At 42.4% G+C, this 18655-nt stretch overlaps 1 protein-coding gene across 2 annotated transcripts in view; it reads left to right on the top strand.

Annotated features, from left to right (window-relative positions):
* Window positions 1–2842: 2842 nt before the first annotated feature.
* LOC141110625 (uncharacterized) overlaps window positions 2843–18655 on the top strand; it is a 33075-nt gene continuing 17262 nt past the window's right edge. For both annotated transcript variants that reach the window (XM_073602071.1, XM_073602070.1), the window contains exons 1-3: window positions 2843–2999; window positions 7258–7377; window positions 13150–13302. In XM_073602071.1, coding sequence (XP_073458172.1) covers window positions 2951–2999; window positions 7258–7377; window positions 13150–13302 — 322 coding nt within the window. In that variant the 5' untranslated portion in view covers window positions 2843–2950. The remainder of the gene's footprint in view (window positions 3000–7257; window positions 7378–13149; window positions 13303–18655) is intronic.

The following is an 18655-nucleotide window of genomic DNA, read 5'->3' as shown; positions in this document are numbered from 1 at the left end:
AATCATACCGCCAGGGAGGTTAAATTTAGAGGTTACTTCTGGGTTTTGTGGAACAGATGGAAACCGTAAGTGACATTGTCAGCTCTGTTCTTCGCATGGCTCAAGCGGAGCTAGAAGGTAAGTAATGAGAGAGCACGGCAGCATATGGCTCATGAGGGAAGGATAAATATAATATAATATAACAACACTGGCTGCAGTAATCAATCATTGAGGCGGAGCGTTGAACTTTTGGATATAATATAATATAACACTGGCTGCAGTAATCAATCATTGAGGCGAAGCGTTTTACTTTTGTGAAGGCTGGAAGGGGGACATCAGTAAACTGTACCCTGCATGCATGCTTCTCTAGAGACACTCTGCATGTGGTTACTGAACAAATTGGAGGAAAAAATGGATTTGGGCTTAAACTGCTCTCGTATGGCAAATCCATTTAGCAGAAGTATTGGTTGTACTGTGTTTAGCAGTTTTAAATGCTTCTCATTTAAAAACAAAAAGGTCAATTCACAATGCTAAAAGTCATACATAATGTGCCTAATTTGCCAAAATGATTATTAATTAAAGCTAATATTTGCTGTAAATAATGATCTTATTAGCGAATGATGCATGTGTTAGAGCTATGTTAAATAACCCGAATATCTTGCTTTTATTAATTGGACCAGAATTTTGTTGAATTTTAGCGCATAATAATTATGTTCCAACCCTTAACCCCTTTGTTTAAAGTGCTTACATATAATTTGCCAGACAACATTCTTTATAATGTAATTGAGTTGCGAAAAGGAAAAATTAATCCCCTTGCTCCTGGTATTCATAGGTGGGCACAGCTGGTAACTCAGAGGCACAAATATCACCACTATAATCAGTTTTGGGGTATAAACAGTGGCGGTGCGTCCATAAGGGCGCACGGGCCCCGTCCCCTCTCTCCAGCCACCCCTCTATCACCAATAGATAGATTTGTGCATTGCATGAATCTATCTATGGCCGCTGCTGCCACCCCCTATTCAGGCACCTGGCCTCTGAATTACAGCCGCGGGGTATTTTTTTTTGAAGCACCTGATTAGAGCCATAGGCTCTAATAGGCATCAAAAAAGGTAAGCAGCGAGCGCCATGCTTGGCGCTCACAGTTCACTCGGCTGTGTTAGAAAAGCAAATGAATATTCGCTTTCCTAACACTGAACCGCCAATCAGGTGCTCGGGTCTGTTATCCATCACCTGATTGGCTGAAACGACAGGCGCTGTGATTGGACGCCTACCAGGCGTCCAATCATAGGAGAGGACGGGAGAAGACATTGAGGACATGGAGGAAACTGCTCGCTGCTCGCCGCAGTCACTGAGACAGGGTAAGTGCCGGGCAAACGGCAGGCGGGGGGCACAATGGCAGCATTTGATGGGAACAGTGGGAGCATTCGATGGGCACAGTGGAAGCATTTGATGGCATAGTGGGAGCATTTGATGGGCACAGTGGGAGCATTTGATGGCACAGTGGCAGCGTTTGATGGGCACAGTGGCTGCGTTTGATGGGCACAGTGGCGGCATTTGATGGGCACAGTGGCGGAGTTTGATGGACACAGAGACAGCATTTGATGGGAACAGTGGGAGCATTTGATGGCATAGTGGGAGCATTTGATGGGCGCAGTGGGAGCATTTGATAGCACAGTGGGAGCATTTGATGGGCACAGTGGCTGCGTTTGATGGGCACAGTGGCGGCATTTGATGGGCACAATGGCGGCATTTGATGAGCACAGTGGCAGCATTTGATGGCAGAGTGGCTGCGTTTGATGGGCACAGTGGCAGCTATTGATGGGCACAGTGGCAGCTATTGATGGGCACAGTGGCTGCGTTTGATGGTACAGTGAGGCTGCAATTGATGTTTTTTTTTTTTCAGTTTGTTTGCGCCTCCCCAAAAAATTTTGAGCACCAACCACCACTGGGGAAAACCTATGGTCATAGGCTGCCCACCCTTCATAATGCAGGAGGAAGCCTGGGCAGCAGCAAATGGAGGGGGGGGGGTCAACAGCCTGGGGAAAGGGCAGGCAACAGCAAAAATAAAACATAGAGTAATACAGCTAAAGGCTGCCAGCCCTTTCCCAAATAAGATCTGTCGAAAAAAATTAAAAAATAAAGAAAAAGCAGGCATGCACTAAAAGAGAAGGAGAGGTAATGCCATAGTAAGTGGTGAGAAGTGATGAACTAAACTGTCTTTTTAAAGAAATTTGGATGGCAAACCGGAAATCAACGGGCCAAGTCTGTCAAATTAAAAATGTCAATAGTTTAATAGGCAAGGAAGTGACAAAAAATAGCATGGGGGGTGCTAGACACCAGGGGAGAGGAAGGGTGTTACTTTCATGATTATTAGGAGAAAGTAAAGGAAAAAATAATATTAAAACTCACAGTCACCTCATTTAAATATTTTCAATATATTACATTTTTATTTTCGGTTTTAGATATGTTTTATGAGGCATTTTGTGGCACGCGTTCCTGCTGTCAAACCAGTGCCTCAGACTTTTCCTGGGTTACCAATCACACCCTTCAGGGATAGCAGAGGGGTATGCATTTGCCCTGCTGCCTGGGTACATAGGCTTTACTATTTTCTCACTGTGCGTTTGTAGTTCGTCGGTGAGAACAGGGGTTAAATTCTTTCTTGAAATGTAGAAAATTGTTCTTGGATACAAAATAACATTTACAAACCATTCCAAGTCTTTGCACAGGTGTCCAAACATTTCAGAACATTTGTTGAGCAAACAGTAAAATGCAATTGTGTAAAATATGGATTTTGCCAAAGAGGAACTGCTTGTACACCTTGTACCCTGTACCTTGGCACAAAATGAAACTCAAATTAGTATAAATATCTCTCCTATAATCCCAAATCCTCACTCAACTCTAGTCTTAGGTACAAGATCCGTCAGGATACTCGAATATTGGCCTTCGAACCTGAACCATAACTTCCATAAACATGAATGAAATCTTCGTCGTTTTGATCTTGAGTGCTATGGTAACTACAGGTAAGAAATACTTATGGCATAAAATTGTATTTTTTTTTTAATTTGTGCTGCTCCATTGTACTAAACGGTTGTACTCTAATACAAATTGGAAGCCACAGAGTGTGTAAATCTTAACAACGAACTGGTCTAATTGACTCCAATTGTGTCTGTTAAATACATAATTGAAAGCATTTTGCTAAAACTATTTATAAAATGCAACAGAATACCAGTTGATTTTGCCAGAGATACAGAGCTGATAATATTTTGAAAGGTCAGTTACTGAAAAAAGTTTGTTGATAAGCAATATAACCCTAAACTTATAGAGAGGGTCCATCAAAAATGTCTTATTGGTCCATCCAGGGCTAACAATAAAGACACATTGCCCCAGATGGATGTTAAAAGAGAAGTATGGGTTTCACAAAAAAAAAAAAAAAAATCTATACCCACTTAGGTGGATGCAGCTTTGGTCCAATCCTGCATCTGTCCATCTTCAGCTCTAAGACCAAGAACTGGGCAATCAAACAATACTTTAGCAGGCTTTCGAATGAACTGCACTCCTATGATCCATAGGACAAGAACAGAAAAAAAAGCTTTATCTATACTTCTCAGATATATTTCATAACACGTAGAACAGAGGGAGTAGTCTATGCCCTCCAATGCCCATGCCAGATCCAATATATTGGACGAACCAAATGACCAATGTGTATGAGAATTAGGGAACATGCCCAATACATTAGGTTACCCTAAGCATAGCATCTCAAACCATGATGCAACTCATTACAATAAAGACTTCTCCTCCCTCATTTTTTGGGGAATTAAAAAAAAAAACCCTATTGGGAGGGGAAGTAATAAAATAATCACCCTTAGCCAGCGGGAATCTTTTTGGTTATATGAGACCCTTCATCCGCTAGGCCACAATATTGATCTTGGCATTAATTGGTAATTATTAGCTTAGGTCATCAATTTTATCATTTTTTTGTCAATATGTAATATTTAGTGTGTCACGTATTATTATTTTCCTCATCTCTCTCATGTAATTTTATTATATTTTTAAGGTAAACATTGTAGTTGATTATTAGTGAATTTTGGGGAATCATTTTTGAGCTGCACACTTAGTGACATCATGCTTGTCGATTTTACTTATCTTGCCTTTAGTTTTTTACCCTGTATTATTTTTTACTCTACATTATTATTTCTTTAGCATATTCCAATCAGAATGTAATACTCAATAGGATCATTTTAAATAAGATATCCGGTTCATTTATATATATTTTCACATTTACATTCATTCTGACCATATGAATGTTTTATTTTTGTTTCATTTCCTAGACTTTGTTTCATTCTGAATTAGTTTTTTAATGAATTTTGACAAATTTGTTAATTCGTTAATATCCAAATTAACGAAAACCCGTTTAACAAACTTTTCTGAATATTCATAATTTTGAATATTCAAAAATTTGCAAATTTGAAAAAATTCATAAATTTGGAAATTCGAAAAAAATCAGAAATTCGGAAATTCGAAAAAAATAGTGAATTCTGAAAAAATTGGAAATTCGAAAATTCCAAAAATATCAGAAAATCGGAAATTCGAAAACCTGAAAAACCAAAATTTCAAAAATCTGAAATAACTAATAACTTAACTATTAAATTATAGGTATTGGAATTTCCTTTCAAATTTGGCTGTTAGTGAATGTAAAGAATACAAATTTATCCGAAGTTGTGAATTATCCGAAATAACGAATGCCATATCTAAACGAATGGAACATTACGAATTAATAATAATAAATTACAATAATAATAAAATGTTTTATTATTATTATAATTTATTATTAATTTGTTCTGTTCCATTTGTTTAGATGCAGCATTCGTTATTTCGGATAATTCGTAACTTCGGATAAATTGGTATTCAGTCACTAACAGCCAAATTTGAAAGGAAATTCCAATACCTATAATTTAATACTTAGTATTAGTTAAGTTATTATTAGTTAGTTATTATTTCAGATTTTCAAATTTTCTGGTTTTCGAATTTCAGTTTTTTTTTTTATTTTCCGATTTTTTTTTTTTTTAATTTCAAGATTTTCCAAATTTTTTTTTGAATTTCCAAATTTCCGAGTCTTTTCGAATTACTGAATTTTTTCGAATTAACATTTTTTTCGAATTTATGAATTGCAATCATAACAAATGACCCGAAAAACAGAAAAAAATTAATTAGTTAATTTTTCGTCAGTGCACGTGTCTATTATTTTACCTTAATATTTTTAATTTCATATATATAACTAAGCCACTGATCATGTCTCAGCTTTGCTCCTTACCATACTCTTATTTATCTGATCTCATAAGCCTTTGGTTATTTTTTTTTTCTATTAATATATTTTTATATATAAATAGTTTTACATTTTTTCAAATTGTTATACCTATTCATATATATTTCTTACACATTTTATATCATTTTTATAACACTTTATTGTCTTGTTTAATAAAGTATTGTTCACTATTAAAGTAGTATTAAAGTTTTGTTCTCTTTTAAATTTAAAATAACAAACATATTATATTTACCTGCTCTGTGCAGTGGTTTTGCACAGAGCAGCTCTGATTCTCTTCTTTCCGTGTCCCCAATAGGTGCTCCTGGCTCCTCCTCTTAGATCAGTGCCCCCAGAAAAAGCTGCTTGTCCTGGGGGCACCTCCTGAGCCGTTGTTCTATGCATCCATAAGACACTTAGAGCCGTGGCTCACCCCTGCTCTCTCCCCATTGGCTCACGCTGCTGTCTCACCCAATGAGGAGGGAGAGTCCCGGGGCAGCCAAGGCTATCGTGAACATCGCAGGATTGGAGGGGGCTCAGTGGATTTGGGGGGGCACTGCACGCAGAGGTTTTTTACCTTCACTCATAGAAGGTAAAAAACCTTCAGCCGTTAGAACCACTTTAAGTATATTTTAAAGACTTCAGATATTTAATGATTTCTAGGATATATTTTTAGACAGTACTGTATATTATATTTGGTGCTGTGTAGTTCAGTTAGTATTGTATACCATTGTGTTATATTCCTTTATTCACAATCTTCTCTTTTTATTAAGTTTGATGGTATGCTGGTGCTTGTAGTCTGCTTTGTAAATATCATTAAAGTGATACTAAACACACCCAGTTTAATTGATATTATCCCTTCTATTCCTGTCTATGGATGATGGCACTGTAATTATTTTAATAAAAAAAAATCTAAGTAACTTTTTCCTAATCAATGTACAGCTATCACATGCCCCAGATATTTCCCAGCCTGCCTGCAGGGAAACATAAGCAGGAGGAGCTTCTAGTCCTCCGTTGCTGGTCACGTGTTCAAAATAAAAAAAACAGCCTTTGGAATACAGAGTAAAAATAAATCATTAATATCAATAAAACTGTTATAAATTGTCATACAAATATAATATTTGAAATCAAATCTTCATTATTTTTTGGCAATTGGTGTAGGTGGATTTCTGCCAGTCATAGGCTGCATCACGCCTTTCTAGCCTGTGTCTTAGAATAGGAGGGAGGTGAAGTCTCCATCAATCTACATGTGATATCCCAACCCCTATTGGGTTTAGCTGGTTAGTGGGCATGGAGGAGGAGAGAGGGAGTGGGCTGTCATATACCACTGTGTATATGCCCACATTTGTGACTCTATAGTCACATGGACTGCTCAGATGTGATAGGGAGGAAATGCTCAGCGTAGAAACTCACTGAAAAACGAGCATGTGCAGAGTTGCCAACCATGCTCTGCAAAATCCCTAGCAGAATTGGGGACTTGAGCAGAAGGGGGAGATAGAGAGCAGCAGAATCAACCAGCTTTTTTTTTTTTTTTTTTTTGCAGAATACAGAAAGTGAATCTCATAGTGACTGAGTGACTATGAACAGCATGTAATACACTGATACATTGATAGTTTTTTATGATGTGGGTTTAGTGACACTTTAGGTCCCACTTGCAGTGCTCTCCCCACTCTGTTCCTTTCACTGAAGCTGTGCTTATAAGCTGGAATATTCTCCTTTGGGCAGGCTTGGCAAAGGGGGCTTTGCTCCTGCAACATGTTGCCACCCGCCCTTTCCTGAGACTCTGTGCTATACCAGGTCCATGCAGTGCCGTGGACACCACCAGCTGTCATCCTCCAAAGCAGCCAGAGGGACAAAAGGAGGGAGGTAATAGTTAGATGAGGAGAAGCAACAGTTAGCTGAAATGATAACTTTGCCCTGAATGGGAAAATCACAGATTTTTCACTTTAATTCCATCATGTTGTCTTTTTGTATTTTAGGGCATCTCAAAACCATGTGCAAAAGGTGTTGGAATATTGACTCAACTGAATGCGGCACAGAAAAGGATATAGAATGTGATGGAACCAAGTGCATGATGCTGTCAGAATACTACAATATCAGTAAGTATGGGGGAACTGCACGCTGATATATACTATGTTACCAAATGTATTGGGACACCTGCCTTTACACACACACCTTAATGGCATCCCAGTTATAGCTCATAGGGTTCAATATTGAGTTGGCCCACCCTTTGCAGCTATAACAGCTTCAACTCTTTTGGGAAGGATGTCCACAAGGTTTAGGAGTATGTCTATGGGAATGTTTGACCATTCTTCCAGAAGTGCATTTGTGAGGTCAGGCCTCTAACCCTGGCCTCTTTTCCTCTCTAGCTTTTCTCATTCCCTCCCTGGCTCTCTACTCCTCAGGAGCGCATTCTTCCTTCCCTAACACCACTTTTCGGCCTATCTTCTTCCTGGTTTCTGATCCATCTTCTCTTCCTAGATTTGTATAGGCTACAAATTGTACCATTGTATGGATATTGGTGGGCCTAGGATACCCCGCTCTTGCGGGAACCTTCCCAGGACCACTTGGCCCCCAGGGCTTTAAAAAGGCCTATACTCTGCTATTATATCAGTTCTTGTTTTCATACTGCTGCAGCTTGTTTACTTTTGTAAGCTAATTTTTGTTACTACTGTCAATTATTAGAACTGATCCCCTGTATGGCTCTCTGTGCAGCAGCTGAAAGCTGACTTCTTCTCCTCTCCCTCCCACCAGCTTTTGGCTGCCGCAGTGTGAGCCTTGCAAGGGATGGGTTCCAGTAATCGCCCCCCTGCCCGCACCAAGCACTCTCCTTGGACACCAAACATTTCCCCCTGCTGCCTAGGCCCCCATGTGTACCCCTGCCACCACCACCGTGCCACCTCCCTCCCTCTCCTCCTTCCAACCGGCAGATGCAGGGACACCATAGGATCCCTCAGGATGGAGGGTCCGGTAAATATGTCACATTTACCAGCCCCTTCCTTTCCTTAATGAACACAATGAATGATCGGTAGTGATCACTCACTGTGTTCATTCATACCTGATAGTAAACTGTCTTTATTTGGGATGAGGGGGCTGACAGATTGGCTGTATGGGGCCCCGTGGTTTCTCAGCAGCCCTGGGTGTGGCTAACACCATTGCCCCTGATGAGTCACAAGCCTGTAGCTTGTCAATCATCACCTTGCCACACCTTGTCCTGTCCATTGCTTTTTATATTGACAGCACTGCCTGTGTTGTTGAAACCCTCCCATCGTGAGCATAGTGCTGTATCTGGGTATGGGGGGCATGTGATACACAAAATGTAGGAGGATTCCGATCAGTGAGGGAAGGTAAAGGAAGGTTTTTGGCCTTAAACATTTGGAAGGATTCCTTAACACTTAACTAAGCTCCCTTACCCACACAAACTTAACTACACTTAGCCCTTAAACTTAACACTTATCAATGAACCTGACCCTGCTTAGCACTTACCTCAAACCTATTGGGGTTGATTTATTAAAACTGGAGAGTGCAAAATCTGGTGAAGTTCTGCATAGAAATGAATCAGCTTCCAGTTTTTTTTTTTGTTAAAGCTTAATTGAACAAACTAATGTTAGAAGTTAATAGGCTACCATGCACAACTGTACCAGATTTTGCACTCTCCAGATTTCGTAAATCAATCCCATTGTGTTACTAAAGCTAACCCTTACACTCAAACGTTACTGTTTAACCAGCCCCCTAATGTGTAACCTACCATTTAGCCCCATAAACACTAACCTTGACCTTCACCCTAACCACTAAGCTGGAAAACATTTCTCGATCTCGATTAAGTCCAACACGGTGTATGCCACCTCATGAACTTATCTCTTTGATTTACAATTACATTTTTACTGAGTGCCAAGAGCATAGCTTTTGCTATATTTTTTCCATCACTGGACCTTCTGGTCCCAGCTCTACAACTGCATAGTCACCTGCAGCCACAGTGGCTTCCCCTCCTCTTGCCCAGTCACAGAGAACATTGTATTATATTAGCTTATTCACAAAATAAAAAAGCCTTCTGTGAATGAACAGCTGAGTGGAGGTTTGGGAACAGCGGTGGCCGGTCCATAAGGGGCGTAGCTCCCCTAATTCCGGCTTCTCCTCCAAGCCAATCAGAACAGGAGGCGGACCTTAAGACCAGATTAGCTGGAAGGAGAAGCCAGGGAAGCCATGACTGTATATCGGGTGAGTGCAGACCTGGCGGGGGGTTTGTTTGCCGCCCCTCCCAAAAAATTGAGCACAAGCTGCCACTGGGTGGGAGAGTTGCTGTTATACAGAAGGCAGCATCTCTTCTGTTTTTTTTGTCAAAGCTTAATTGAACAAGCTGATGTTAGAAGTTAATTGGCTACATGTACAGCTGCACTGGATTGTGCATTCTCCAGTTTTCATAAATCAATCCCATTGTGTTACTAAACCTAACCCTAACACTCAACTGTTACAATTTAACCAACCACTAATATTTAACCTAACAGTTAGCCCCATAAACCCTAACCTTGACCTTCACTCTAACCACTAAGCTGGAAAATGTTTCTCAATCAGTGGCTACAGACGCTGATCAGTGTATTTTGGCAATAGCACAATGTCCCGACAGGGGGGCATTCCTTCAGGGGAATCCCATCCTTTGTTCAGGATAAAAAAAATATTAACAGTGTATAGCCAACTTTAGATTGACCTAACCCATAACTATATCTCAAAATCAGATTTAACCACATGAAAGACGGCTACAGCGCGGTCGGGTTATCCTGGGTGGACGTCCGTGGGACGTCCTCCCCGAATCCTGCTCTCGGAGCAGGCCATTTACCGTCTGGAGGACCCGGCGCATTACTGATCACGGTAAATGGCCGCTGATCACGGCCGTTTACCATGTGATCACTCCGTCAACTGACGGAGCGGTCACATGTAAACAAACCGGCGTCATGTCATGACGCCAGTTCCTCCCTCCCCTCTGTGTACAGAGGGGGAGGAGAGGGGGAGGGATCAGATGGTAGCAGCGTTGTGGGCTGCATCTGTAGTGCCCACAACGCTGTTCAGTGACAAATACAGTCACATGCAGCCATCCCTCCATACTATAATGCGATGCAATACCCAGGAATATCCTGCAATACTCTGCAATACTCTGCAATACCCCACAATACTCTGCAATACCCCACAATAACCTGCAATACTCTGCAATACCCCGCAATACTCTGCAATACCCCACAATACTCTGCAATACCCCACAATACCCCGCAATACTCTGCAATACCCCACAATACCCCGCAATACCCCGCAATACTCTGCAATACCCCCACAATACCCCGTAATACCCTGCACTACTCCGAAACACCCCGCAATACTCTGCACTACTCCCAAACACCCCGCAATACTCTGCACTACTCCCAAACACCCCGCAATACTCTGCACTACCCTGCAAGACTCTGCACTACTCCGCAACACCCCGCAATACTCTGCAGCACCCTGCAATACTCTGCACTACTCCGCAACACCCCGCAATACTCTGCAATACCCTGCAATACCCTGCACTACTCCGCAACACCCCGCAATACTCTGCACTACTCTGCAACACCCCGCAATACTCTGCAACACCCCAAAATACTCTGCAACACCCCGAAATACTCTGCAACACCCCGCAATACTCTGCAATACCCTGCAATATTCCGCAATACCCTGCACTACTCTGCAATACCCAGTCATACCCAGTCATACTCTGCAATACCCAGCCATACTCAGCCATGCCCAGCCATGCTCAGCCATACTCTGCCATGCTCAGCCATACTCGGCTGTACTCAGCCTCTGTATGTGGAAGTCTCACACATGTGATATCGCCGTACTCAGGAGGAGTAGGAGAATCTATTTTGGGTTGTCATTTTTGGTATGTATATGCTATGTGTTAAGAATATTGTATAAATGGACAACTTTGTGTTAAAAAAAAAATGTGTTTTAACCACTTCCCGCCCGCCATCATAGGATGTCTTTGACTTTGTGCGGGGATATCTGAATGATGCCTGCAGCTACAGGCATCATTCAGGTATCAGCTTTTTCAGCCGGCGATTCTCTACACCATGAGAATGATCATAGCAGCTGTTCCACTGCTTGATCATTCTTATGGGAGGCGGAAGGGGATGTCCCCCCCTTCCCGCCGCCCTGCGATGCTTCTACCGACTCACCGCTACGATCGAAGCCAGAATCATTTTTTTTTTTTTTTATTTCAGGCTTCCCAGCCTAGAGGTGAGATATGGGGTCTTACTGTAAAGAGGACCTGTCATGCCATATTCCTATTACAAGGGATGTTTATATTCCTTGTAAAAGGATTAAAAGTGATCAAATTTTTATTTTTTTTTTGGAAAAAAGTGTCAAACTAAAATAAATAAAGTAAAATGAACAATAAAAAGAAAAAAAAAATTTTTAAAGCGCCCCTGTCCGTGTGCTCGCATGCAGAAGTGAATGCACACGTAAGTCCCGCCCACATATGAAAACGGTGTTCAAACCACACATGTGAGGTATCGGTGCGATCGGTAAAGCGAGAGCAATAATTTTGGCCTTAGACTTCCTCTGTAACTCAAAACATGTAACCAGTAAAAAAATTTAAAGTGTCGCCTATGGGGATTTTTAAGTAGCAAAGTTTGGCGCCATTCCACGAGCGTGTGCAATTTTGAAGGGTGACATGTTAGGTATCTATTTACTCAGCGTAACTTCATCTTTCACATTATGCAAAAACATTGGACCAACTTTATTGTTTTGTTTTTTAATTTAAAGCACAAAACTGTTTTTTTCCCCCAAAAAAACGTTCAGAAAATTGCTGCGCAAATACCGTGCGAGATAAAAAGTTGCAAGAACCGCCATTGTTGCTAAAAAAACATATATAATGTTTTGGGGTTCTATGTAATTTTCTAGCAAATAAATGATGATTTTTACATGTAGGAGAGAAATGTCAGAATTGGCCCGGGTGCTCCAGAATGCCTGGAGGTGCTCCCTGCATGTTGGGCCTCTGTATGTGGCCACGCTGTGTAAAAGTCTCACACATGTGGTATCACCATACTCGGGAGTAATAGCAGAATGTGTTTTGGGGTGTAATTTGTGGTATGCATATGCTGTGTGTATGAAATAACCTGCTAATATGACAATTTTGTGAAAAAAAAAAGAAAAAAAAAAATCTTGATTTTGCAAAGAATTGTGGGAAAAAATGACAACTTCAAAAAACTCACCATGCCTCTTACTAAATACCTTGGAATGTCTTCTTTCCAAAAAGGGGTCATTTGGGGGGTATTTGTACTTTACTGGCATGTTAGGGTCTCAAGAATATAGATAGGCCGTCAGTAATTCAGGTGTGATCAATTTTCAGATATTGGCACCATAGCTTTTGGACTTTCACAAAGACCAAATAATATCCACCGATTTGTACTTATTTTTACCAAAGATATGTAGCAGTATAAATTGTGGCCAAAATTTACGAAGAAAAATTACTCATTTGCTAAATTTTATAACAGAAACAAAGAAAATTTCGTTTTTTTTTACTGAATTTTCAGTGTTTTTTCTTTTATAGTGTAAAAAATAAAAAACCCAATGGTGATTAAATACCACCAAAAGAAAGCTCTATTTGTGTGGAAAAAAAGGACAAAAATTTCATATGGGTACAGTGTTGCATGACTGAGTAATTGTCATTCAAAATGTGAGAGCACCGAAAGCTGAAAATTGGACTGGTTAGGAAGGGGGTTTAAGTGCCCAGTTGTCAACTGGTTAATGCTTGCATACTTACCTTATCCAATGTCAGTTTTTGTCCACCCATCATTTCTTGTAAGACAAATGTTCACTTTCATGCTTTGTGATATTTTTTTCAGGAAATGTGATTTATAATAGTGTGAAAAAAATGTGTGCAACGGATATAATGTGTGATAATTGCTTCTCCGCATCAACAAACCATGGCTTCAGCTTCCGAGTCAGTGGTGAATGTAGGGAAGGAGACAACAGTAACGCCGAACTGGAGTATAAGGGTGAGTTTATTTATCCTTGTCTGTGAAAAAAATTATAGTTTCATTTAGAGGTCAACCGATATATCGGCCGGCCGATATATCAGCCGATATTTGGCTTTTTTTACTTAATCGGTATCGGCCGATTGTGCTGATAAAAAAAAGCCGATTATAACTTCAGCGGGACTTGCAAATGACTTCTGTAATAGAAGTCAATGCAAGTTGCCTGAAAGTTATCTGTGGAGAGGATTCTCTCCTCCCTGGGCAGCCTGCCAAGTCTGATAAGAAGAAACATTGTATCTTTTCAGGTTCTTTTATCAATGAGCTGAAGTCAGTGTGTAGAAGCTCTCAGTTTAACCATTTAAAGACTAAATCTTTTCTGACACTTGTTGCTTACAAGTAAAAATCCTGTATTTTCTGCTAGAAAATCACTTAGAACCCCCAAACATTATATATATTTTTTTAGCAGAGACTCTAGGGAATAAAATAGCGGTTGTTGCAATATTTTATGTCACACGGTATTTGCGCAGCGGTCTTTCAAACGCAATTTTTTTTAAAAAAATACACTAATGAAATTTAAAAAAAAAACTAAGCAGTAAAGTTAGCCCATTTTTTTTCATCCAAAAGTTTTGATTACCTGTTTTTGTGTATTTAATATTTAAGATATCGTTATTTTTTTAAAATCTAAATTATACATACAAGTGAACTGATTGGAGGTTTGTTTTGTTTAATAAATGTTTAAATGTAAAAAAATTTCTGTATTACTTAAGGTTGCTCTCACACTGGAGCGGGCATGCGTTGATGGTAAAACGCTGTTAGTTTTAGCAGCGCTTTACCGTCATTTTAGCGGCGCTATTCGGCTGCTAGCAGGGCGCTTATAACCCAGCTAGCAGCTGAGGAAGGGGTTAAATGCGCCCCTGAAGCGCTGCTGCCGAAACGCTTTGCAGGCGCTTCGGCAGCGGTGCACATTCATTTCAATGGGCAGGAGTGGTGGAGGAGCGGTATACACCGCTCCAAAGATGCCGCTTGCAGGACTTTTTTTAAACATCCTGCCAGCGCATCGCCTCAGTGTGACCCACCAGCACACCACAACCTTGCAGGACGCCCCATACCACCGGCGAACGGTTCCTGAGGCCCAGAATGACCAGAAAGGGGGAGAAAGAAGCTGCAGCAGCGGCGGCCATGGACGGCCAAGATGGCGCCGGCTCTCCTTTACCCCAACGTGCGGCCCGCAGCACAGACAAGACACAGGAACTGAGCGGTAAGGCAGCAAAGTCTGGCAAGCAATGGGGGAAAGAGCAGCCCAGGGACATGGTATACTATGCCCAAAAGATGCAGGGACAGAGCGGTGCTTCCCCCCTGGATCTGCAATCATTGGCAGTGGAGACTGAGGGGCAGGGAGGCGCCATGGCCCTGGATGACACGCTGCCATTAGAGGGCTCCCTGATCCTTAATGCTGATGGCTCTGAATCCATGCAGGAAGAGGTACAGCAACCTACATTAAGTGATATTCTGCGGGCGGTGCAGTGCTGCACAGCGTCGGTAAATGGACTGAAAGTGCAATTTGGGAGCCTCACTGAGACTGTATCTCTCCTGCGTCATGACATTCAAAAGATCAGGGAGAGAACCACAGCGGTGGAAGGAAGGATCAGTGAGGTGGAGGATATACTACCCCCCCTCACTAGGGATACTAGGAGTGCATTACAGCAAGCAGCACAGGCCAGCGCCAAAAATGACGACATCGAGACCCGTTTCAGGAGGAATAAGGTAGGCATAGTGGGGCTCCCGGAGAAGGTGGAGGGCAGGGACCCCACAGCATTTACAGAAATGTGGTTACAGGACATGTTCGGCAAATATGCTTTTACCGCGCTCTTTGCAGTGGAGCACACCGTACACCACTGAGACCCCTCCCTCCAGGCAATCCACCTAGATCCATGCTGGCCAGACTCCTGAACTACAAAGACAGAGAAATAATACTTCGCTTGGCTAGGGAAAAGGGTGCAGTACACTATAACGGAACAAAAATTTCCTTCTATCCTGACTTCTCGGCTGAGGTACAGCGCAAAAGAGCCAAGTTTGCAGAGGTGAAGAAACGATTGCAGAAGATTCAAGTTACGTATGCCATGCTATACCCGGCTAAATTACGCATTACGGCAAGAGGTCAGTCAACATTCTTTGAGTCCGCAGCCGAAGCGTCCGCCTGGTTGGATCGCAATGAGCAGGATCTAAGGAGAAGGAGAGAGGCTGATATGGGAGAATGAACGACACTACACGGAGCAGGGAAGTCGGTCAGTCATTACTAGACGTTTTACAGTCTACAACACATTTTGCGGGACAATGTTACTATTTTACACTGTTTCAGTTAGGAAGGACACTTTTGAATACGGAGGTACCACGCACATCCTTCCACAGATGCCTCGGGTCGTCATTGCAAATCAATGCTGAATGCTACACCGGGAAAGTCTGGGTCATCAGGACATGCACTGATCCTTTACTGCCAGAGGAAGAGGCGAAGAAACAGGTTCACCCAGGACATGTCACTTTACAGCACCAGCCATGGCGAATACCCCAGTTGTGACATGGAACGTCCGAGGTGTCCATGATCCCTTGAAACGTACCATGATAAGCACATGTCTGAAAAAATTTCACCCAGCAATAGTGAGCCTCCAGGAGACTCATCTAACAAAGGATACAGTCAGTTTTCTGCAGTATTCCTGGGTGGGCAAGGCCTACCATTCCACTCACACCGCTTATTCTCGCGGGGTGAGTGTTCTGGTACATCAATCCTTGGCCTACCAGGAATTAGACGCTGTTATTGACCCCATGGGTAGATTTGTGTTTTTACATTGCAGGTTATATACATTGACGTTGATTTTGGTGTTTGTGTACATACCTCCTCCATTCTCTAGGGAAATCCTGCAGCTCCTCTTGACTTACCTGGTTGACAAACCTGATGTTCCTATAATGATCATGGGTGACTTTAATGGCTACTTAGACCCCAGACTAGACAAGCATCCCCCGGCACAGCCACCATCGGGAAATAGGGCCACTATTCTGAGCAGACTACTGATAGAGGTGGGTTGGATAGACTTGTGGAGAGCTAAATACCCTACAACCAAACAGTTTTCCTGCTTCTCCAAAACCAATGGGTCACTTTCCCGCATTGACTTATGTGTGGGGTCCCCGCAACTCTTAAGTGTTATGCACAAGGTAGATTATTTACCCCGGGGGGTCTCTGATCACTCCCCTCTGGTCGCTCACCTTATCACCAGACCGGCAACCACGCTGCCGAGAGCACCGTGGAAATTGAATGCTTTTTGGTTAAAACTTTTCTCTTCTCACGATAGACTAACGAAACAGATAGAACAATACTTTTTTGACAACCGGAGACAAACTGACTTATTATTGAGATGGGATGCCTTTAAGGCATGCCTAAGAGGTACTTTTATAGCTGAAATTGCTGACGTAAAACACAAATCCGCAGCCGTACTGGTAGAGGTGGAAGACTGGGTGAAGCAACTGGAGCTTGCTTTTATTTTAGACTCATCAGAGTCCGCGAGGGAGGCATGGATATCGGCTCAGGAGTCCCTGGACCGGTTGAGGTCCTCCGCCGTGGAACGTAAACGGTTTTTTACTAAACAAGCATTTTACGAAGAGGGTGAAAAAACTGGTAGATTACTGGCCAGAATAGCCAGATCTCAACAGTCGTCCCCTGCTATAGGAGCGATACGTAGCTCCTCGGGACGCCTGGTGAATGATCCGGAGAAAATTATAGAGGAGCTAGCTTCTTTCTATGCCGAGGTATACAAACCGTGTGACAGTTATACAGACGAGGAGCTGCAGACATACATGGGTACTATAATGCTTGCGACTCTGACCCACCAGGCGAGGGAGGAGTTGGAAGCACCAATTTCGCTGCCTTGTTTCCCACATGCAAGGCTCCCGGGGACGATGGACTTCCCATGGAGGTTTACACCCAATATGGCGAAATAATCTTACCTAAACTGCTTTAGGTATTAAATGCATCCTTTACACTGGGAAGGCTACCAACTACTTTGAATAAAGCTAACATTATATTACTGTTGAAAATGGGTAAGGACCCCTTAGACCCGGGCTCCTATAGGCCTATATCGCTCTTACAGAGTGACATTAAATTACTAGCTAAAGTACTGGCCATGCGGGTTAATAGGATTGTCAGAACAATAGTTCACTCAAATCAAGCAGGATTTATGCCTCGAACATCTACGGCAACCAATCTTAGACGTCTATATCTAAACATGCAGACTCCCTCGGAATCTATGGGTTGTAGGGCCTTGCTGTCACTTGATGCCAATAAGGCATTTGACAGCGTGTGCTGGAGGTATCTGTGGGTGGTTCTGGCCAAGTTTGGGTTTGGGCCCAGGTTCATCAGGTGGGTAAGGCTGCTGTACGATACACCACGGGCTGCTATACGTATGGCGGATCGAATGTCTCATGCCTTTGGGTTAAGCAGGGGGACCAGACAGGGGTGCCCTCTGTCCCCCCTGCTCTTTGCACTGGCTATAGAGCCCCTGGCGGCGCAGGTGAGAGATTGTCCACAGATTAGAGGTTTTCGGTACGGTGAACTGCATGAAAAAATCATGCTCTACGCCGATTACATGCTTCTGTTTCTAGAAGACGCAGAGGGATCCCTAGACCAGGCAATGTCACTCATAACTGAATTTGGCCACTTTTCAGGCCTCACTATTAACTGGACTAAATCTGCCTTAATGTTTATAGACGGGTCCCCGATGACTAATGTGAGACCCCCGACTCAGATACCTGTAGTGTCTACCTTTAAATATTTAGGTATAAACATCTCACCTAAACTTACGGACTTTTGTAGCTTAAATATCTATCCTCTGGTGTCGCGGTTTAGAGATAAAATAAATGTTTGGAATAAACTTAAGAAGTCCCTGGCGGGAAAAGTTAATCTCATAAAAATGATTCTGATGCCACAATTTCTATACATGCTACATAACACGCCGGTAGTTATTACGCTGAAGATATTCAGAGTGGTTAACTCTTTATTTCGGCTGTTGTTGTGGCATACCAAACCCCCCAGAATTAAGTTAGAACAGCTGCAGCGCTCAAAAGAGGGGGGGCCTTGCCCTACCCAACCCTTGGATATACTACCTGGTGGCTCAACTGCAGCATCTGATAGGTGCCATGACTCCTCTGCCACTGGGCTCGTCTGCTAAGCTTATGCTGGTGGGCACAGGGGCAGAGTCAATACCCGAGGGATTGGAGGCTCACCTTTTCCAAAGACCCAATAAACAAATGCCCACATACACACTTTTGCAGAAGGTATGGAACAAAGCTAAACAACTACAAAACGTTTCGGGCTTCACTAAGTATA

Source organism: Aquarana catesbeiana, linkage group LG10, assembly GCF_042186555.1.
Source record: "Aquarana catesbeiana isolate 2022-GZ linkage group LG10, ASM4218655v1, whole genome shotgun sequence".
Classification (NCBI taxonomy): Eukaryota; Metazoa; Chordata; class Amphibia; order Anura; family Ranidae; genus Aquarana; species Aquarana catesbeiana.
This window is presented reverse-complemented; position numbering and strand designations above follow the sequence as displayed.